Source organism: Falco biarmicus, chromosome 5 (genome assembly GCF_023638135.1).
Source record: "Falco biarmicus isolate bFalBia1 chromosome 5, bFalBia1.pri, whole genome shotgun sequence".
NCBI lineage: Eukaryota > Metazoa > Chordata > Aves > Falconiformes > Falconidae > Falco > Falco biarmicus.
In genome coordinates, this window is record NC_079292.1 from 60,326,121 (window position 1) to 60,348,805 (window position 22,685).

Here is a 22,685-nt window from a genome sequence, read left to right on the forward strand (position 1 = left end):
ATGTGAATAAGAAGCCCCAGAAAGACGGTTTGAGGGATCCCGTCTAGTCAAGGAAAAGATGCGTTGCTTGCAGTAATGCAGTTTCTTCCTAAAACAAAAAGCAACTTCTAGAGCTACAGTGCTAATTAATACCGGAGGCAGAGATAACAAATTACTACGCGCAAAGAGCTTAACACAAAAGCATTTATTTCAAATGAAAGAGCTTTGAAAAACTTGTCAGTGGAGAGCACTTGAACAGAGTTGATTCTGGTGCTTTTACCTTCTTAAACTTCACAAAATTAGTTGTTCATTTGTTGTCCACACATTGTTCACTGCTGCTGGGAAGAGAAAGGATTGAGGCAGGAATCCCACCACATCCAGAATACTCTTGGTTCCTGCAGAGCCATGCTGAAGGCCTGTCACCAGACTAGAAACAGCTGAGCCCGATTCAGAAGTAGCCACTTCCCATCCCTCCAGGTTAAGGAAACCTACAGCCCTGCCTTTTCCCCATCTGCAGTTTGTACTGATACAATTTATCTGCTTTAATTTTACACCAGAATGAGTTCTGGTGAACGAGGGTGGAAAGCAGCGTAAGTAAGGAAGTAAGATACTGTCAACTACATGCACCAACACTACAGCTGCTTTGATACCAGTTCCTTTAAATCCAGGGCACTTTCACAGCAGCAGCAGCGCTTTAGCAGACACCCCACACAGAGAGGGAAGCACTTCCCAGGAGGGTATGATTATCATTTAATCTTTGGCCCAGGGTAAGGCACCTGGGTGTTCATTTTAAATGTAAGGAAACTGCCCAAGTCCCGTGCCTTCATTAGGTTCTTGGGGCTTTAACTGAAGTGCTTAAGTCAGTGGTTAGGCTGATACTCAAAATGTTCCTCTGTGCCTTCAGGTTTCAAACAGAAATGCCTGGGAGGAGTAAGAACATGAGTATGTAATACTGACAGCTTTCACCAGTGACAGTGACCCACTGAGATCTCTACCCTCTTTGTGTCCTGACCGCCTCTGATCCTCTTCTGAGTAGTAGCTCCTTATTTCAGTTCATATTCTCTTCATACCTCTTCTATTTGGAGCTTGAAGAAAACCCCGGTACACATGCAACACCAATAACCTTCAGGTGCGGTAAAATCAGGGAAAAGAAACCCTTGATCTTCATGGGACAAGAGCTGGGCTATTTCTAGTTTGATATTGGTGAACTGAGGTGTTACAAATACATTTCAAGATTCTACTCAGCGACTCCAACTTACTCCCCCAAAAATAGTCTTGAGACTTTAAAAAGTTACACAGAAGGAATTTAAAAATCCCTATTAGAAATCTGTAAATCTAGCCTCAAATTAACGATAAATTATCTATTTACACTTGTCATTTCATTCTGCTTTTGTTTATTTATTACTCAGCTGTTGTATGAAATATTTTTCCTTACGCCCTCAGAAGGTATTTACATTCTTTGCAGTATCCAACAAACCCCTGGCAGCAGCAGAATGCTTTTCTAGTGACCGTTTCATTGTATAGATCAACTTAACACATAGTAGCCCCTCTTTCAAGGATCATCATCTTGGGCAAAGGCAAATGATTTAATCTTTCAAAGCCGGTAGTAGAGGCAGAAGCTTAGAACTGCAGATTTAAAGCTTAACCACGTCACCATGTTTCTTTGTCTGAGATGAAGAACCCTGTAGACTGCAAGACACTATAGCAGGGGTCCTCAAACTTTTTAACCAGGGGACCGGCGCATGGATGCAGTGGCAGGCAGTCATCTGCGGCTGCTTGGTTTCCACACCCCCCCCCAGCCCCCGGCGGGGTGGGGTGGGGGGTGGATCTGTAAATACCGGGGGCTGGATTGAGGACCCTGGGGGGCCGTAGTTTGAAGACCCCTGCACTATAGAGTAATTTCTATGGACTCTCACCAAACGGGGAGCTGTAGAATACACATTCTTCGTAGTCCCATTTGTTACTTTGATTTTCTGATGTTTGGTCCATCATGATTCCATTGCTGTCTCCACATCATTGCTGCTACTGCTGGCCACGGTACCGCAAGCCGCAGAGTTAGCAGTAGCCAGGACAAGTCTCTCTCTGTTTCCAAAAACTTCATTCACTGCAACACAGATAGGGATCGCTTACATGTCACTCCTGTCCCAGAGACAAGAGGAGCACAGCAGGTACAGACAGCATGGCTCGCAGCATGGAATGGAAATCCTAACCTGGTGCAGTTTCAAAGCTTTTTCCCTTACCCCAAGTAGGAAGTTGAAGCTTAAATGTCAGAACAAATCTCCCGCATATGATACTTCAAATTTCAAGTCCTGTTACTTCTCCCCCAGAGCATCTCTAGATGTTGCCCTGTGCATAATTCCTGTACCTCAGTACTGTGAAATGGATGAGTTTTGTAGAGCAAAACATCCAGTTTAAATAATTTATTTCTGGTTTTAGTCTCTCTGGTTTCCACCAAGCTCTTAAAAGCCTTCTCCAAAAAGTCATGCCATTTAGTTACATGTTGCTATAACAACCAATCCAAATTGGTCCTCACTTTTATGCCTACAGGTACTCAAAGAATGTGACACTTGGTTGCACCAGGAATAAACATTAAGAAAAAAAGTAAAATTCATTATTATAAGAAATCGTGTGTTACACTTCAGCTACAAGAAAATAATGTGGCAAGCAGTTCTCCAAGTTAGAAAAAACCCCACATTTTTTGAAACTGAAAACATGAAAACATGTAGTCTTGGGGTATTTAAACACACTACCCTACAGTTTCTCTCAGAGCCATAATACATTACTGGGGGCAAGGGGAGAACCACAACAATGTTACCTGCAGAAATCTTGCTTATGTCCCAAACGCGCAGCCCTTCTCGCTCTCCTCCAAAGGCAAAAACAAACGGAAAGTCAGGGCAGCAAGCTGCACAGAAGAGAACACCCTGGGGGAGGAGGAAAGAGGATATATATTTTTTTTAAGATATCATCCTAAAATGAATGTCATCTGAAAATACTTCCACCCAGTTTTAACAAATGTAAGCTCTCTCTTAAGATTCCTGAAACTCACTTTGCAGTACAGAAAATTTAAGTCAAGAGTTGCTAATTGCAAACAGTAAATCACATCTTTGTCTTGAAACTGGCAGATGCACACCGGAGCACCTATAGTTCTACTCAAAACTTTGTATCTGGTATTCAGGTCTGAGGCTTTGAAGCAGTCTGCCAATTACTGAATTGAATACTGAACTGAATATTGCACTGTAATGAGAATGATTTACCCAGAATACACAGATGTGATTTTTTTTTTTTCCTAAAAGATGTTACATTAGGTAAAGCAAGATTCAAGCTAGACAAAAAAGAATAAGCAGACAGAGTTTATATACAAACCTTCCCGGAATCGAGAAATTAATTTTACTCTACCATTTTCATATCCCTGGAATGGATTAAACTTGGTCTGTTTCCCAGGATATCCCAAATTTTCACGTATTTGTCAGCAGATGATGTCACAAGGCACCCTTTGATCTGACTGCTTAGTTGTAGCCCTAGAAGATTAAAAGTACAGCAGTGTGAGAGCACCAGCTAATCACTATTTCAGAAACGAGGATACAGTTTGAAGTGAAGTTGTGAGAACAAACCCAATATTCTCCTCACGTTGAACTCTGTTCCGGCACAAAGGAACAAAACATTAATGAAAGTTTCCTGCTGCCTCTGCTCCCTGTAGCAAGAGCAAACTGCCTTCATGCAGGCCTGTTTTGTCTCTCAGTCCAATAACAGTAACAGTGCAAAGATGCTATTGTTCTACTTCTTACATCACTTAATCTGGCTTCCCTAGGTAGGTTTTTCTCATTTATTTGCCAAAGACCATCTCTTTTGCTATCCAACATGATGGGGCATATTCATATAGTCTCATTTTAGGCACCTAATCAAGTGCTTCAGGTTGCTTTTGGGAAGCTCCTACACTGATCAAATACTTAAATAGCCTGAAAGAGGCAGTGTGAAAACCTTCCTGTGTGCCACACCTAAATCATCTCCAGAGTGAATCATAAAACAATTATGGACAGAGGAGGTAAATATTCTAGTTCACAGTCCTGGACCAGATTCCATAGGTTTTGTTCCTTCTCACCCAAAAATCACAGGGAGTGTGTCCCAAGTGAATAGATCTGTTTTGAGATGCCTATTCATGACACTCACTGAGAAAAGGTCACTGTTGTTAAAATATTTTGCTTACAATGGCTTCTCAGCAGAGATCTGTTTCACGTGCCAGCTCCCCATGATTAGTATGCACAACTTTTACTTGTCAAGCAAGGAATCGCTACTGCCTCAGTCATATCAGTTAGACATCTTCCAGATGTGCCTCGCCGCTGGGGACAAACACAACACACACAATTTACCTGACACCTCTTCATCGTGAGCTTTCAGTGTAAACAGTGGCTTATCAGAACGAGCATCCAGACAGTACACAAAGCCATCCTCTGTGCTTGCCTAAGGAAACATTTTCAAAACAAACAGCCGTAATCACTAATTTGGAAAAAAGCTCCTATGAAACAATACCCACCCCCTAGTGATCCAAGGCAGACTCCACACTACTTGGCAGGGCACGTTACACAAGTGTACACAGGTCTGCGTCCCCGAAGTCAGGCTCCATCCAGCTGGTACCTGAGCCATTCTGTGCACCTAAACTATGCTGCACTGACTTACGTGTAAGTCTTACTCCTAGACAAATTCCTTAAAATTGTATTTTGAAGATGGTTGCACTACTAAGCTTGGCTCACGCTAGGCAATGAAATACAGAGCCTTCAGCCTCCTAACTGTCAGTTCAATGTTTATGTAGCCATCTTGTGGCTACATAATGGCCCTGTGCAAATCTGCATGTGATTATACCAAGAGAGTTCTGCCTCACAAACCCAACAGAACTGAGCAAGTGTTCTTAATGGCTGTATACACAAAGCACCAGAGAGCTAGAGAGAAATTGAGAAAATAGTAAAGATTTGGTTTTGAATTGTGTTTAAAAGTTTTATTGTAGAAATCTCGACAAAACTAAGGTCTTTTTACTCTATACCAGCCAGGAGGACAGTGCCCTCTACCGCCGATTTAAAACACAGAATTAATATTCATGATCCTAGTTCCAATTAGCTACTTCTTAGCCCCAACTGCCTCATTACATGAAACACAACAGCAACTACACAAAAGGCAAACATATCCCAGTCACTGAACACTGTAACAACATGGCAAAGATGCCACCTCTGGAGTGAAAAAGCATCAGCATCAATTGCTTTTCTACTGTCATAATAAAGATACAAGTAAGTAGCTGGGTCTTGATATGCTTGTTGGACAAACTACCTAAAACCACCCTCCCACACACTGCATTTCTAAAACAAGCAACACCAACAGTCCAACTGTCCATCAGCTCTGTTATATAATTCAGAAACATCCTGAACACAAAATACAGGTTAAATGAAATGGCAACAGTCAACAGACCAAGAACAGAAGAGCATATACTCACTAAGAAATTACAAGGTGAAAATTGATTCCAGGTTACTCTTTCAACCTGACCACTAAATCGCCACACTCTATGGTTATCTTGTGGGTTTCTGCAATCATACAGCACAGCTGATCTAGGGGAAAAAAGATAGGAAATGAAAAAAAAAATAATCAGGGCAGAACACTTTATGAAGTTTGTTTTACCACTGACATCTATAGAAAGTCCATGTAAACTACAATTCAAAAATCAAAATGGAAACAACTTCACTATTTAATTTTCCAACTCTAGTAACAGATGAAAATTTCTCAGATAAGCACAAGCTCTTCCCATATGCTTCAAAGTTTCATCTTGGTGACAGACGTTCTATTGAAACTTAGCAAACAGAGCCTGAATTTACTCAATACACAAGATGCTTAATAGGAGACAATATTTATGAAAATATACCACTTAATTACAAAGACTTCAGTAAAGTCAAGTAATGACTGTTCAAAAACAATGCACTAATTACGAAATCAATGTTATACACATAAAAACATTTTCAAATATGATTTAAGGAAAAAAAAAATCACAATCTTTATAAGTACTTAAGGAAATGCTACTCCAAAAAAGATAAAGAGCAGACGGGAGTTAGTGGGTCCTGTGGTATTTACAGGCACATGCTCAGCCCAGTGGTGGCAGAATCTGCCCCAATCCAAAACACTCATGGATGCAAAATGATGCAAAATCTTCTATGACGAGATGACCTGCCTAGTGAATGAGGGAAAGGCTGTGGATCTTGCCTACCTGGACCTTAGTAAAGCTTTTGACACTATCTCCCACAGCATTCTCCTGGAGAAAGTGGTTGCTCATGTCTGGGATGGGTGTACTCTATGCTGGGTTAAAAGCTGGATGGATGGCTGAGCCCCAAGAGTGGTGGTGAATGAATCCTGTTGGTGTCCGGTCACAAGTGGTGTTCCCCAGGGCTCAGTACTGGGGCCAGTTCTGTTTAATGTCTTTATTGACCATCTGGATGAGGGGATTGAGTGCACCCTCAGTAAGTTTGCAGATGACACCAAGTTAGGGAGGAGTGTTGATCTGCTTCACGATCTCCTTGAGGACAGGAGGGCTCTGGACAGGCTGGACCAATGGGCCAAGGCCAGTTGTGTGAGGTTCAGCAAGGCTCAGTGCCGGGTCCTGCACTTGGGTCACAACCACCCCACACAGCGCTACAGGCTGGGGGCAGAGCGGCTGGAAAGCTGCCTGGTGGGAAAGGGCCTGGGGGTGCTGGCTGACAGCTGGCTGAGCATGAGCCAGCAGTGTGCCCAGGTAGCCAAGAAGGCCAACTGCATCAAAGGGGTAGCTAAAATGGGATCGAGCAGCTGGTCTCAGTGTTTGGACTTTTTTTCCTTTTTTTACTGAAGGAATCAAGGGGGAGGGAAGTAGACAAAAGCTTGTTCCTAACAACAATAAAAGGTTTTTCTCCAACACTTTCACTTAAGCAGATGTAGCAAGAGCATAACAGAAGCCAGAGGACATAAAGGCTTGGCTAAAGATTGGCAAGTCTATAAATATTTTAACATAAAGACAAAGTCTTAAAAGTAGGATTAAAAAAAATAATGATAAAAGAAAATCATTGTTACAGAACAAAATTAAACAGCTACTCCTATGAGATGGGAGAACAGAGGGGAAGTTTTGTGGCTGGCAGGGCTCGTAAGAACTGGCAGTTACAGAGCTGCTCCAACCATGCAGATACAAAGGATGTCACAGCACCTCCAGGCTCCACGCTAAAACGCTGGCTGTGGCATGCCTACCCACAGAAGCTGTAGGGAGCCAACTGGGATTTCAAAAGTCCCTCATGTCCTCACTCTGGTCTTACAGTTTGGCAGAACCTGGACGAGTTTTCACAGGAACGAGCAGTGATACATTCCCAGTGAAGAAAATGCCATAAGGACAAATTAAGAAATAAATTCAGTTTGGAGCAGACAACTGGCACAGAAAACGTCAGTCCAGATGGTTAAAGGATTTGACTAGTCCTGAGAAAGAGGTAAGGAAAATGACATTTTGGCCACATACAAACCTGGCTACCTTACTGGACAAAAATAATAGCATTACTCAAATTTGGCATAGTTACAAGCAAAGGAAAAAAAACCCCAAACCATGAGGCAACTTAATGGGCTTAATTCAATACTAATACCCTTCTTACATGTAACATTTGAAAACATTACCCTGACATACTTATCGTAAGATCCAGAAATAAGGGTCTGAGTTTCAAACGGATGAAATTGCAGTGTCTGCACCTAGCGAACAGAAGATTTTATTTAAAATAATAAGCACTGCGATATAACACACATATACAGGAACTTTCTTTGCCCAAACAAAGCACAACCCCCCTCCCCAAAACCAGCACATGTCCCTCCAAAACCCTCTCCTATTAAGCTTGTTATACTCAGATTTTGCATAAAACAGTGCAAGAGATGTACATTATTTTTATTTCTAACACCCACACCCAGTGGAAACAAAGTATTTTCCAATATAATTTAACTGAACAGAACCATGTGCCCCCTTTCTGCCCTATATATTAAAAAAAAAAGCTGGAGGAGGTAAAAGAATAGCTGCTTCCAATTTGGGGAAAAATACAGGTGGTTAGCAAAAAATGAAAATCAGGAGTTTGCCAAGGGCAGCGACCTTGTTAACAGCAAAGTAAGGTTATAGCTATTAATAACTAACTTTCACATTTTAATTACTAAGAGATTAATGCATTTCTGAAGTACCCATCACTATGGTATTTTAGTATCATTTATTTTAAACCTTTCTTACCTAGAACAAACTGTAACTGACACTCATTGTTTCCTTAAGAGGGAGTTACAGTTTGACCTGTGCTCAGAGATCTATTTTTTGTAGCTTATACCAGCACTATTAGATTCCCAACCACCAGGGCTTCCGCACAAAAGACATTTTTAAAACTGCTGTCAATCTTCACAAACTTTCTAAAGGACAAGTTAAATAACATTTTAAAAAGCAAATACAGTGTTGTTCGCAAAAGCAACCAAGTCAGAAATTTAAAGAATTCTGCACAGTTGTCTGAAAATTACAAATTGTTGTTCTAAGGGTTCACTACCAAACAGCTAATGGAAAATGCAGTTTTTTTCCCCTCTATATTTTACAGTGGAAAAAATATAACAATTATTACACACCTTGTCTGTATGTAGCATCAGGTTGGCTGCTGGCTTACCCATAGACATATCCCACAAAATGACAGTATTGTCAGCAGATGCACTTGCTAAAACGTTCCTGATAATGGATAAAAAAACCCACCAAACTTTGAAAAAATCTTTATAGAGATACAAAAAAAAAAAAAAAGGTAAAAAATCAAAAATACATACAGAACCTGATCCTGAGATGAAGCACACTCTGGTTGATAGACTGTGCTCCCTGAAGGTAATTCCGAGTTACAAATAAAGACTACAAGCAGACTTTATTGCATTATATTAGTACAACACTTAACAACATTGACAATTTTGCTTGTATTCCTGCCCCCAAAAATCACTTAAAATATCATTTACTGGAAGATTTCTTGAACAAAATGAAGCAAGAAAGGCTTTTAAATGCTTCTTTTCCTTTGACATTACAATAGTATTTTTAAACATCACCTATGCAACTTAGTTCTGTTTCCATATGCATACAGCCAAGAGCCCGATTTTAAAATAGTTTGCTCTCTAATATCTGAGTGTTTATGTAGCTACTGAAGCCCTAACACTTTATACCCTTCACAGAATACTGAAATGAACCACTAACATTTCAGTTTACAGACCCACATTTCAACTTAAATTTGACCAATTGTGTTAAGAGCAATAAACACACAGTTTACAAGTTTAATCAGAAACAACTCAAAACATTCCCAAAGGCCTGTCAAATACACAGTACGACTGCTACCATTGCTCTTAAAAACAGATCTATTACCACAACATACTGTTTCGGATTGAAACTGCTCCCTGCTCACCTTTTTCTTTTTATATTAACCAAGTGTTTCTGACTGAAAGAGCTAACAGTCTCTCGGAAACACTGTTCTCCTAAACAACGTTACAAGAGAAAGTTAAGAAAATGGACAGTGAAGGCTGTGACAACATTTTACAGTAACATCATTATGACCTACAGGCAGAACGTTTATTTAGAGAGCTGTCACAGCACGTCTTGCTTAAAAAACGCCCCACCCAAAGAACATTTAAATATAAGCTGCTCCAAGGAGTTCCTTGCTTTGCTCATAAGCTTCCCTTTTCAAAACTGTTTTTGTTTCCTGAAAGATCTACCAGTATCAGTGAGTTTAAAACTCAGCACATTACAGAATTATGCATTCCAGACACCTAACTACTGTAGCTGTAATTTTTGTGACTTGTCTCTTATGTTATCCCCAGACAACCATTTCTAGGTACATGAAAGCTACTCTTTTGTAAGACTGATGGAATGATCACTACCACACTGCATATGCGTTTAATTTAAGAACAATAGACTGTGCACTGTAAATTAAGAGTGCAATTTTGTTTTCCAACCTAAGCAATTTTATTATTTACTGCATGTCTATGAGTGTGTTACTTTCTTCAGTATCTAGATAATAAAGCATTACAAGTGAAGGCTTACACCTGCTCATCAGGAGTATGCGGAGTTGACTACATGTATTTTCAGAGATATTTATGACAGCAGGAAAAAAAAATATGGAAAAAAAAAAATCAGCCTGTGTCTGACTGGAAGTTTCAAGGCCCATGCTGAGGAACCTTCCTCAGTTAAGAGCTGAACTGCTAACCATCACCTAAGCAATAAAAAACCAGCAGCACCTTTACTTCAGTCAGCACACTGTCCTTGACCTCTCCCCCAAGATAGGCCAGCTCTGTGTTTCTTCAACAGCAGCACTTCATTGCTCGTTCGTTCAGGCAGCAGGGAATGCTCTCTGCCTAGGATAACCCAAAGGTCACAGGCATTTCTGTAACTGTGCTATTAGGGCTCTTACACTCTTTTTTCTGTTCACAGCTCTGGGGCAAAAGCCAGAGGAAAAAAATCCAGCACAGCAAGGACTTCCTTCTATAAATCTACTTCTATCTGTTGAAATGGTTTTAGGTTATTGGCAGATCAGGGCAGCCCTTCTGCTTCTCCAGTTTGTGCATCTGACTTAAAGTAGTCGATATATCAAATGGCTTTGACTCACCTTAGCCCTGGACAACCTGCAAATAAAAAGTGATTGCAGCAATATACAGTTTTTTTTTTTTAAAAAAAGATAATCAAGACTTCTAATTAAAAAAAAAAAGTGGCTGGGGGGAATGTGTGTTTTTGAGAATTGATTCATTTCAGCACTGCTTTCAAGTTCAATGTTATCCTACATAAGATTCTGGATTTGTGTGAAAAATGTGTGCTTGATTAAGTATGCGAATTTGTAACCATCCATTGTTATTAATGTATTCCTTTACCTGCTTTGTTTATTCCACGAAAGATCAAGCACAGCATCAGTATGTCCTTTCACTGTCCCTTCTGAAGATAAACTCTGTGTATGCAGACACAACATAAAGAGACTTTTGAATTACAGCTTCAGTGGAAATCAAGCATTACAACATGTTAGTATCCATTCCTTAATGCCTTTATCAGCAACTTCATATTTTAATTTATTCTCACTTGCTGCAACAAGGCTTTTGACACTGTCTTTGCAGTTCCTGCACCTCACCTCTTACCCCAGAGGTCAGATTGCTCTGTTCACAGCTGGTGGTCGTTCACAGAACTGGTTATTCCCTTCAGGCTGGTGAAAGGAATTCTATTGTGTCCAGCTAATGTGCAGCTCCTAAATTTAAAAGGGTTAAGCTTCCAAGTTTACTGGGACAGCAATTGGAAACCACCCATAAGCCACCCTGTTCCTCTTCTGCTCTTGATTCCAAGCTTTAAATATCCATACAGAGAACAATCAGTATTTCAAATTGAGGTAACATTTATGAACACTATATTCAACAGCAATTCTGGTAACTCGGTGATTTTCAGAAGCAAGTTTCACAGATCAAATTCCCCTTTCAAAGATACTTTTTCTATTGTTTTTAAAACCAGAAGGTCTAAGAGCTCAAGAACTAAGTCCCCTTCACAATTACACAGTGGTTCTTCAGCTGACTAACGCTGCAGTACTGCTTCATTTGGGAAACCAAGATTATCTACATACCTAGTGTTCACCTTCCCTATTTACTCTAGGGAGTGTTTAAGCACTTCCTGAAGCATCTACTATACCAAAAATCTAGAAAATGTAAGTGATGTTATCTTCCGTGTTTGTTTTACATACCAAAGAATTTGGACAAATTTTAACAACATATTCAGGCATACAATAAGAGTCAGATTCATCTCACATAACTTAGCATACAGTCTAAAACTCAGTCTTCCTCTTTGGTAGTTAGGATTTTCTCTGCAGGCCCGTAAAAGAAACTCAGCCATGCTCTGTGTGTGTGTCGCTACACATTCTCCTTAGACTATCTCAATGGCTATCTTAAAATGTGTTTAAATTTTAAACACATAAAGCTAACAAGATGAATCCTGAATAAATGAATTTTAGTAGTGTTAACCTTGTCCTTTATTGCTCAACATCTTTTCAACTTTGAGTCACAGGAAAATACCAGTTTTAGCCTGTTGCAGACAACCATGACATTATCTTCTGTAACCTGTCTAAACACCATCTTTCAACATGACATACAGAATTAAACCAGATTATCCACCATTTTTTCATTGTAGGAGAAAAAGTAATAACAACATTATCCTTGCTCTAGGTTTCCTGCATCCAACCAGATACAAACCATTTTGAAATACTTACTTTCTTTCCTTTCTTTTTCTTCTTTTTCTCTTTCTCGCCTCCAAGAGAAAAGACTGGTTCTAAGGATTCTACTATATCAAGGTCCCAAATGTCAATAACTGGGGTCATGTTACCCACTGCAACATAATTTCCTACAAGCAGAAACCCAAATGCATCCACATTTAGAGTTACAAAACAGCATATCTGGCATTCCAGCTGTTGCTTATTTCTTTAAGTAAAACTTATACTTACGTGCCAGAATCTTCTATTTGAACATATTTGGCACAGGCCATAATTACTTTGAACAAAAGCAACCTTTCATTTGCAAATGGAAAATAAAGCAGATTATAGCAGAGCTTGCTCTGGTCTGCTAACTGATGATAACTTATTTGTAATAAAACCAGTGTTTTAGTCACATAACTTGTTATAGCAGCATCACTAAGGTAACTGTAACACCAAACCAAAACACCTGATATTCAGTTTTTCCATCTTAATATCTTGGGTTTATTTCTGTTTGTACTACTGGAGGAAATTATTCAGTGACAAAATTACATTTATGTACTTTTCAAGTAAAAATTATTTAACTGGACATGTACAGTATCCTTTGCAACTTACCTTGCGATTCATCAGGACTAGGATCAAAATTCAACCACTCCAGACATAGAGGGTAAGCAGGCAAGATAATATCATGATGTACATAAAATGAGTTCTCTTCATGATTATAAACTATAAAAGAATTAAAGATATACAAGATATCAGTGAAGAGGAAAAGCAAGCAACTATGAACAGTTCACTTCTGCAAAAGGCAGATGTGGCAAACACTAAGCTGTCAAGATGTAGAATGTAAATTCAGTGTGTTCAGAGCTTTAGTGTAGAAGCCAGAGACTCCAAGTACTAATGCTACGCCTCACAGAATTACACAAAACATTCTCCTGTGTACTTTAGATGAAGAAGTGACAAGCTCAGCAAAGCTTAGATACTTTATTCCTAGCATATTACATTACTTCGTAAGATCACTTCAAAATAGATGCTCTGTATCCACCACTTTCTACATCAGGATACATTAATGAAGGTTTAGGCACTCATTTTACAGAATGAGCATTTTTTTAAAAAAGGAATAATTCTAGATGAAATCAAAGGGGAAATGAATGTAAAAAAGAAACATTTTTCAAATTAGAGGAAGATGAAGAAGTCAGGTGAAGTTACCTTTAGTAGGTTGTAACTGATACACAGGAAGAGTTTTGGTAAAGCAACCCTATACTAGACAGCATTCCCTTTAGCCAGCTATTTTTCTCCCTCTAATAAAAGAATTTACTAACCTGATAGGATAGTGGAAAAACCCCATTAATTATTTAATAACATGGCATCATCACACACACAAAATCACTGTGCCGTTTTTAAGTGTATGTGACAGATGTTCAGATACTAAGTAAAGTCTTCAATTAACTAAGTACTCTTGGTAGCTAAGACAGGGCTACCCAATGTTATAGACTGCAGAAGCCTGTGCTACTGTTTTATAAGTTTATATTGAGAAAATAACACAGTTAAAAAAAATTTGTAAACACCTCCAGATACAGAAAGTGTCAGATGCTGGTATCTGAAGAGATGCTTTCAAACACTTCTGCCTTCCTGTTTTCTTAAAAATGAATACTTTGCTTGCAGAAACATGTACCATAGCAGAAGTAGCCAGAAACATTCCCTCAAAGAACCACTGTAAAAGAAGACTGTAACTTCAGCACACTCAGTACTCCTTGCTGCAACAGAAAAAAAACTTTTACACAGTAAAACTAAACCCATCCCTGGAACAAGCAGTATTTAGACCTTACTGAGGATCATCTCTTCTAAAACTAAGATGATAAAGGTGCTGATTCTTTGACTCCTAGCAACGGAAAACCCATTTAAAGAAGCAAGGAGAAAGCTGAAGGGAAAAAAAATGACATCAAAATAATAAACCGCAAGAGGAAGCTTGCATGATATGGAAAGTAAGACTGGAAGAAAGATCTTATGTTCAGAGAATAAAAATACCATAGTACTTTCTAAGTGTCATTAGAAATGAAATAAAGAAAGGAAATGCTATACTGCCTGAAGGAAGCACTGTCCTCTAAATAACAGTAACTCCACGTGAAATACTCTAGTTCTGGAAAGTGGCTAAAGCACCATGACATTGGAAAGAGGACAAAACACACAGGGAAGATGGGGAGGAAAAAACCTTCCAAAACCCAGCCCCCTCCTCCTACACAGCCATATGGAACACGCTAGGCAAGACATAATCCCTAGGTTCACTGTAAGGATTGAATCTGATATTACTTACCATGGACCTCCAAACTACAGTAGTCTTTATCAGCTCTGCCACAAAGGACAAGATTGTCACTGGGCTTAATCAAAAAGTCCTCCTGTTCATATTGATCCTGAACAGCAAAAAGGAGAGGACAATGGATGTTAAGCAAAGCCCATAAATGCACAAAACTACACATGTTCAAAAGGTTGAATCAGTAATAATTTTTAACCATAACGGAAAACACTCAAACCCCAACACCCTGCTGCTCATCTGCCAAAAATCATCTTAGAGTAGTACACAGAGAAAAGCAGGAACCAAACTCGATCACGGGGAGATTGAATGTTATTATATAGACTGAAGTACTGCTCATGTGGACCTAGGTGGACTTAAAGAGATGTTTAATTACCAAATACAAAATCATATTTTGAGGCTACCATGATGCAGCCCATTGCTGAAAAGAAAATCACCACCAGGAGCCCACATACACAGCTTATTTCCCTTGTGTTCTCATGCCTTAAGCATTTATACAGTGTAACAATGTCTTACACAATAAGCATACTGTAACTGCTCCTCACATCCAGGAAGCAATTCCAGGAGCATTAGAACATTGTCTACTTTCTTGAAAATATTTCCAGAAAAGTGCTGCCTACAGCTATACTGGGCATTCAGCTGTACCAGAACAGATGTAACCTCTCATCTAATTTTCATTGTTACTGAGGAATGGAAGGCATTCAGGGAATTTTTGTTAGTGGAAAACTAAGAACTGTACGTAAAAGTCAATCGCCTTATGCAAACACAGTACCATCCTTCAAATACACAACATACAAGACTTTGACTTCTTGTTGCAAGCTTTTAATTTCTTTTTATTCACTTCAAGCTTCTTTTCAATATTGGAATTCTATCAAGTCCTGCAATTCTTTGAATTAATCAACTTAATGTTGCACAATACTTAGTCTTCTACAGTACTAGTCATAAACACCAAAAGACAACAAAAAAATGCATGTTGAAGAAGGAACTAAAAAGTACTCTCTTTCAGAATTTGAGGAAAGGACTTGAGTGTAGGAACAAAGGCCTGAGAAAAAAAGGTGTTCACTTTTTCTATGTCTGGAAGAGTGTCAGATTTTCTGACACAGAATAAATGCAGCTCATATTCTCTCTGAATCCCTGTGCAAATACCTCTTTGACTATAAAAATCACTCAAAGCATTCGTCTCCTCTACTGGTACACAGGAGCAAGAAAAATCATCAACCAGTCAGTGGAACACAGACAAAACACAGTGCCCCAAAGTGCCCATAGCACGCGAACTCATTTTAAAGATAAGACATAAGCCTTCCTCCTTAAGCTTTGTTACAGTATGTGAAGTCACTTGCAGCAACACCTTGTCTGAGACCACATTTGACAAAGTCCCCTGACACACAAACTAGATGTTGCGGTAGAAGGCTACAGCTACTCCTTTCTTTCAGTATTACTAGCTTTGTAAAGAACCCAAAATAGAATAGAATAAAATGGAATAGAAGAGACAGCACCCAGAAAAATCTCAGAATCTTTATGCTTAGGTCACAAAAATTCACCTACTCTAGTTGCAATCTATCCTTCTGAACTAAACTGTGGGACATTGTTTGGAATCCCTCCATCTCTTCTCTGAAGCAGCACCCAATTATCCTAGTCATGGCAATACCGATGTTAAGTAGAGCACAAGGATTACCTCACGTCTTGCATGCTGCATCCCTGTTCACCAGAAAAAGACAAACAGGCTGCATAACAGGACAGCACTGCTGACAGTTAGCTTGTCTTAGACTACAGCCAGAGACTGCTTCATACCCTGCGGAGCTCCTACAAAGCCAGCTCCTGCAAAGATGTTCCCCATCTGTTTCCTGGTGGAAACTTAATACAGGCAGAAACAGTCAACTACACAGTATGCTGTGCATATATGCTTAACAGGGACATACTTCTTCATGCTGTACCCCTAATATGACATGTAGCCTCAGTTCACCTCAGCTTGGTTTCTTCCACAAACTAGTGGAAGGTGTAAGAGTCTTGCACTCTGGGAAGTTTTCTAATTTGGGTGGTTAGCAGCCTGAGATTTGTTATTTCTTCAAGCATTTTCTGTGTCCTACTAGAGAGGTGACAAACCACTCCACATATAGAAGCATACGGTTTAAATGAGCCAGTTCACCTTAATATCTGACTTAAACACAAAAAAAACCCCACACAAAGGGGACTGCACAAATCAACCTTAAAGAGGGGTGTGTGTGTGGAAAGAGTTCTGTCTGATCAAAAATCTGGCACACCCTTGGAAAAGGGCTGCAAGTACTTACAGATCCTAAGGCAGTGTGGAAAATTTAACTGATTTTTAAGTTCATGCTGTTTAAGATATTTAACATTTTTATAGTACTTACTGTAGTTTTTAGAGTAATGTAAGGATCAAGTTCATTACTGCCATATACTGCCAGAGTAGCCAAAGAGTCTCCAAGTTTTATATCACCTAGATGAGAATTTCAGAACATTTTTTATGCATTTCAATGACAGGTGAAGTTATAAACTCCTGTACCAAAACCTGTATTACAAAATATTAGGAGTGAGCTAAATGAACACTGAAGTTCATGAAGCTCATGAACATAAGAATCTCATTAAGCTAAATTGCTTTGTGCTTTCAGACTTTTCACAGACTTAGTGCTTTCACCAGCACTACAGCAGGGGGAGCGACAATCCTTCCCACATGCTCTAGGTCAGCGAGTGGGACTGAATTATTTCACTGACTAAATGACTTCTAAAACTGGGACAAGCAAATCATTAAAAAGGTGAATTTCCAGCATTTGAAACTGTGTAGTTTCAGGACGCTAATGTCTTGAGTACAACAGGAAGTGAAAAGGCCTTCACTTACACTGCATATCTGACATTTAAATTTTTCTTACCTGTGCATTCCTCTTCATCATAATTTTCCAAATCATATTCCTCCAGTTCATCATCAGACAGGTCTTCATTTTTATGAGAAGACTTAGCTCTGGCTACATTCATGTCATCTGCCACCTGGCCTTCATCGCTACCATCAGTGTTACCCCTGTTTAAAGATACACATCTCTGAGAAACCATGACAGCCATCTAGGATGCTTCCAGGTAACTGCTTAAGGGACCACTAACAAGATTTCAGCACACAATCCTGGCTATTCATATTGGTTTCAAGTCTTCATGTCAATAATCTGGAAATCCATTCACTCCTTTCCTAACTTTTCCCAAAACACAAGGCACCACTATTCTCAGGCTTCCAGAGAAAGTCTCTCCTTGAAAGTTTTCATGACAAAATTTGGCACAAATTTGGCTCTTCAGAGCTAAGCTGTGTGTCTAAATGCATTCCTCTTACCCCTTTTTTGTGAATACAATGCTCCCAACCTCACCTCTCTGCGTTCTCATGTCCAATTCATTCCTTCCTTCCTTTTTTCCCCTCCCCCCCACTCACAGGCCCTGTCATATGCAATGATTCTTGCATTTCTTCAAGACTTTTAAGACCTTATTTCCTCATACTTACCATATTTATATTAGAAGAAAAAACAACATAAAATTCTTTAGGTAGGGACATATTGTGCATTACTTCTTAAAGGGTAAGCTATGCAACATCCAGAAAACTTGGAACTTTCATGGCTACAATTCCGTATGCAAAAAATTCAGTAGAAGGAATATAAATTAAACATTGGCTGAGGACTTAACAGACATCTGAGATGTCTCAATGGAGCACGCTCCACAGGAACTCATCCCTGCTGAACACGTTTTTTTTCTGTCCTGCAAACAAAATTCCCAGGCAATGGTGAGCCACAACAGTTCTCATAGATATGATTTCTAAATTCAGTATCAGAAACCTATTTTTGTAATTTGTTCAGTAAAATAAACGCTTCACATTACCAGTTTTTAAACAAGGAAAATCTCGTAACAAGGTAATTAAAGATGCTAAATCTGAGTCTGTTTTGAGATTTTTGCACATGAAAAAAGGTGGCTGATACTGTAACAAATTCTACAAAGTGCTAGATGTTATGAAGAGCTCATTAACACCTTCGGTTGTTAGGGATGGTCTTTAAGTTTCCATCCTGTAGTTTAACAGAATGCATAACAGCACCTCCCATCTTTCCATGTTTTTGAAATTGCAAGAGAAAGGAACCTAATCAAAACCTCAAAAGTTGACATGCATAAAGGAGAAACTAGCAACACCACAGATAACAGAAACATTAAACACAGCTGTTTTAAGAAATTCAGATAAAGTAAGAATCTTCCAAAGTTTAAGATTATTTTTAAAATACTAAAAAACAAAAACCAGAACAAAACACATTCTGGGACAAAACACTGTTCAGCAATTAAAAAAAAAAAGTCACAGATCCATCTAGCAGAAATTGGGTGGGTAATATTCACAACTATAAAAGCTTTTACTCTACCTATTGCATCTGTTCAATTGTACATATAACCACACACCCTGTGTAGCTGAAACAGAATTAGAATCCTAAATCTACAAACAGATCTAAACGAAAAAGGCCAGAAATTGGAATAAGACCTCAATCCCTCATCTTCTTTTAGACAGAAAGCAGCTGTTTTTTCATTGTCTTCCATAGATTATATCTCCTAATCCGTCACACCTGTGATGCTTTTCATAGGTTTATTTACCTTTTTCTTAAAGGCAGAGTGAGAAAACACAGCTACACAACTAAGGGCATTCAGTGATGAGCAGTCAGCTACGATGTGTCGTTTCACGTGCGAACCGTAGTTGCACCCCTGAGTAACTTTTAGCCGGAGCATTAAGTCCCAAGGCATCCTGAGCTCCACCGCTGCTCCAGACTCGCCCAGACTGTAACGCCTCACCCGCAGCACCCGCCTTTCCGCAGTCCGTTTGGGATTGCCCCCTCGGTTTGCCATGTCTCCACAGCACTCGCGGTGACAAACCCAATCTGAGCTTGTCCCCGCGCTGCAGGCGGGCCCGGGCTCGGCCTGCAGCGCCCCGCCAGCCCGGCGGAGCGGGGCTGAGAGCCGCACCGCGCCCCCGGCGCAGGCAGGGCCCGCTCCGGCCGGCGCTGCTTCCCTCACCCTCCGGGCAACAGACCCTCCCGGGGCGCCAGGGAAACCCAGCGCAGTCCCTGCGGGAGGATCGCGCGGGCCCGCTCCGCTGCTCGCCGCCGCCTCCCGGGCCGGGCCCTCCTCAGCCGGCGCCTGGGAGCGCGGGCCGGGCCGCTGCCCGAGCTCTCCCCTCCCCAGCTCCGCCCGCGGCCCGGCCCGGTGGGCTCCAACCCCGCCTCCTGCAGAGCCCGGGAGCCGCGCCCCGCCCCACCCCCCCGGCTCACCCCAGCCGCTCCTGGGCCTCCTCGATGAGCCGGTTCAGCTCCTCCTGGCCGAGCTGCACCTGCGGGGCGGACACAGCGAGGGGTGAGCGCGGCGGAGGGCGCCGGGGGCGAGCGGGGGTCCCTCAGCCCGGCCCCGGCCCCCGGCCCCCGCCCCCACCTTGTCCGGCGTTTCCTTGGCAACGCCGCAGCGCACCCAGCCGGCGCAAGTCACGGGGCAGCTCATAGCGGCGGCGGCACGCGGGCGGGCGGTGCGGGGCGGCGGCACGTGCGGCGGCTCCGGCGCACCCCGAGTGACGTGGCTGACAGCACCTCCGCCCGCAACCGCCGGGAAAAAAAGGAAGAGGCGGAGCCACAGCGGCGTGAGGTCATCACCCAGCGCCGGGAGAGCACGGAGGGAGGGGCGGGGCCCGAGGGGCGGGGGCGGGGCGGGGCGGGCGGGCGGTGGTTATCCCCTCACGGCCCCGCCCCGCCGCGCCCGGGCAAGTGGCGGCAGACGCTCGGTTTGTGACTGAGCGTGGCGGGACACCCGCCGCCGCCAGCAGCAGTTGCTGTGGTGTTCGTGGCGCTCCTTGCGGAAGGCTGCTTGGTTGGTCCCTCCGGCAGCCCCAGCCGCTACACCCGGCACACCTGCCGTCTTTACGCGGCGCTGCGGCCACCTGGGCCTGCCAGGCTCGTTCGGTGACAGGCAGTAGCGCGGTGCCCCGCGGTAGTTCCGCGACCCCGCTCCCCTGGGCGCCCGGGGGGCACTCGGTGCTGCCCGTCCCTCAAGCCCCCCGCTCCCGGCCCTGGGTCCCGGCTGCCCCTGCTGCCGGGGGAAGCCCTGCCCGGCCCAGGTTGGCTTCCACTTCGGCTCCGAGACGTCCCAGCAGCCATCCACCACAACTGAGGGTTTAGAAGAACCTTTTGTTACTGATCCCCAACATTTGGGAAAAGAAACGGGTGCGGGGAGTCGCTGGTGAGAGGGAGCTGCAGGAAGCCGTGAGGGACTGGCATCTCCACGGGAGGCCCGGCTTTTTGCACTCCCAGATGTCAGCATCCTATACCACCTAACCCAGTTAACTATCAGAGAATATGCATGAAGATCAGAGAATGTCAGAGAAAATGGATAAAATGTCAGCTGGAATTTACAGGGAGGTAGGCTCTTACATGCAGAAATCACTGCTGTTTTCATCACCGAAATCTTAATTCAGGGGATAACTGCAAATTAGATGGATGGGAAGCTGAGGTCAGGAGAAGGAGCATTTCTCGTGGTAAAGCTCAAGGACCTGGGAACTGAACTTCAGCTAGGCAGATAGGATGGCTACATTATTTCATCTGCATGTCACTAGATAGTACTGCTGCAGCATTTTCATTATTTTTATCCTGATTCTTCTGTGGTTCTGGTGTGAGAGAGAAACAAATATCTAGCAAAATATTACTACCTCTTCACTACCCTGTTCATTTCAGCCATTTGCTGCATTTCGTCTTAATGTAGACACAAATGTATGAAGGCAAAAGCTGTATTTTTCTAGCTATTCCTTCTAGTGCCCTGTAGCACAGGCATCCTAGTGCTACCTGGGGTCGAAATAATTACCAGTCTTGCATTTTGGTATGCTTGCCTTTTTGCTGGGCTGTTATTATTTGCTTTGCTGGTCATCTCTTACAGTGCCCAAGCAATCCTTCTTGTCCTCCCACACACAAGTTGGGTACAGTTTGACTGTCAGTCTTCCTACAAATTCTGAGGGAAGTTTTGTCTAAGTGGTTGCTATTTCCAAATGACAGGCAGAGGGGAGTGTTACGCAGCTAAGAGGAGGAAGGCAACTACTTTCCCAGCGCCTGTGTTTCCTGGATGGTTTTTGGGTTTGTTGCAGGTATATATATTTACAGTGTGGAGGTTTGCACAAGAAACACTTGAGCCAGACTTGTTTTTACTGAAGCAATATCCAGAGGGGGCACACATGCTCTACCTTGTCTCCCACAGCGTACATAATCACAAAATAGCAGCGTATTGTGGTGAGGCTCAGCAACACAAGTACCAAAAAAGAGACTTGGGGAAGGAGGAAGGAAGGAAAACAGGTAGCAACTGTGCATATGGATATTACAGCTTAGAGAACTGCGGTTAGTACTAATAAGTTTTCTTCTCTTTTGAGACTTAGTCCATAAATGCTCGGTGATTCCAATACTTCATTATATACTTGCTGGGAATGTGGAGTTGGGTCTCAGGGTCTTCTTAACAAAAGAAAGACCATTCTCTTAAATATATTATTGTTCCACAGTGCCTTGGCAATCACAGAGATGGCGTTGAAAGAGTGGTGCCCCAGGCAGGAAGCTCCCTGCAGACAACTGAGGTGATAGTAACTGAGCTCTAATGCAGTACAGCCCACTCACCCCAAGGAACCAGCCAGGGCGACTCATAGGTCATAAAAGCAAAACATTAATCTTCTTGGTATTCAGTGTCCAAAGATGATTCAGCCACAGAGGTGTGAAGATTAGGGAAGAAAGCAGATGGTAATTTCTTAATTTGGATGGAATCCTGACACAACCATTGGAAGAATTTTGGGACGAACCGCAAGAGCTGTTCTAATCAGGAACTAGGCTGTATAGCTGACAGAAGTCTCTCTAAATCTCTGCTAGGTGGAAGAAATGGCTGTGAAGAAAGATACGTGCAACAGGAGACAAAAACTTGAATGGCTGTCCCAGGAAGGCTGTGAGGACTGAGTTCAGATCCTGTAGAAATAAAAGGTCTCTGACCAGAAGAATCGTCATCAAACATTCTCATGCCACAGCCTGTTCTGGACTGGCCTTGGGCCTTTCCTAAAGATGAGCTTCTAAAACTTAAAGGCTTCACCACCCCCACCCACCACCCCAATCATCGGAGATCAATTGGAC

At 42.0% G+C, this 22,685-nt stretch overlaps 1 protein-coding gene across 1 annotated transcript; it reads right to left on the minus strand.

Annotated features, from left to right (window-relative positions):
- Positions 1-169: 169 nt before the first annotated feature.
- PWP1 (PWP1 homolog, endonuclein) lies at positions 170-20,145 on the minus strand. The gene is made up of 15 exons (XM_056340035.1): positions 19,975-20,145; positions 19,818-19,876; positions 17,415-17,560; positions 16,899-16,984; positions 14,533-14,629; positions 12,837-12,947; positions 12,243-12,373; positions 10,873-10,946; positions 8,611-8,707; positions 7,652-7,713; positions 5,459-5,570; positions 4,347-4,437; positions 3,376-3,497; positions 2,795-2,900; positions 170-2,083 (listed from the first exon to the last, which is right to left on the minus strand). Exons 1-15 carry the CDS (start codon positions 20,038-20,040, stop codon positions 1,968-1,970), a joined length of 1,476 nt encoding a protein of 491 aa, XP_056196010.1. The 5' UTR covers positions 20,041-20,145; the 3' UTR covers positions 170-1,967.
- Positions 20,146-22,685: the final 2,540 nt, after the last annotated feature.

What these genes read in the sequence shown, in the direction of transcription:
- PWP1 (XM_056340035.1), bottom strand. Translation starts at nt 20,040, where the DNA reads ATGAGCTGCCCCGTGACTTGCGCCGGCTGGGTGCGCTGCGGCGTTGCC. An exon ending in ACATTACTCTAAAAACTACA is followed by an intron (nt 14,630 to 16,898) that starts GTAAGTACTATA and finishes TTTGCTGTTCAG; the next exon opens with GATCAATATGAACAGGAGGA. An exon ending in ATTTCTGGATCTTACGATAA is followed by an intron (nt 5,571 to 7,651) that starts GTATGTCAGGGT and finishes TTTTTCCCCTAG; the next exon opens with ATCAGCTGTGCTGTATGATT.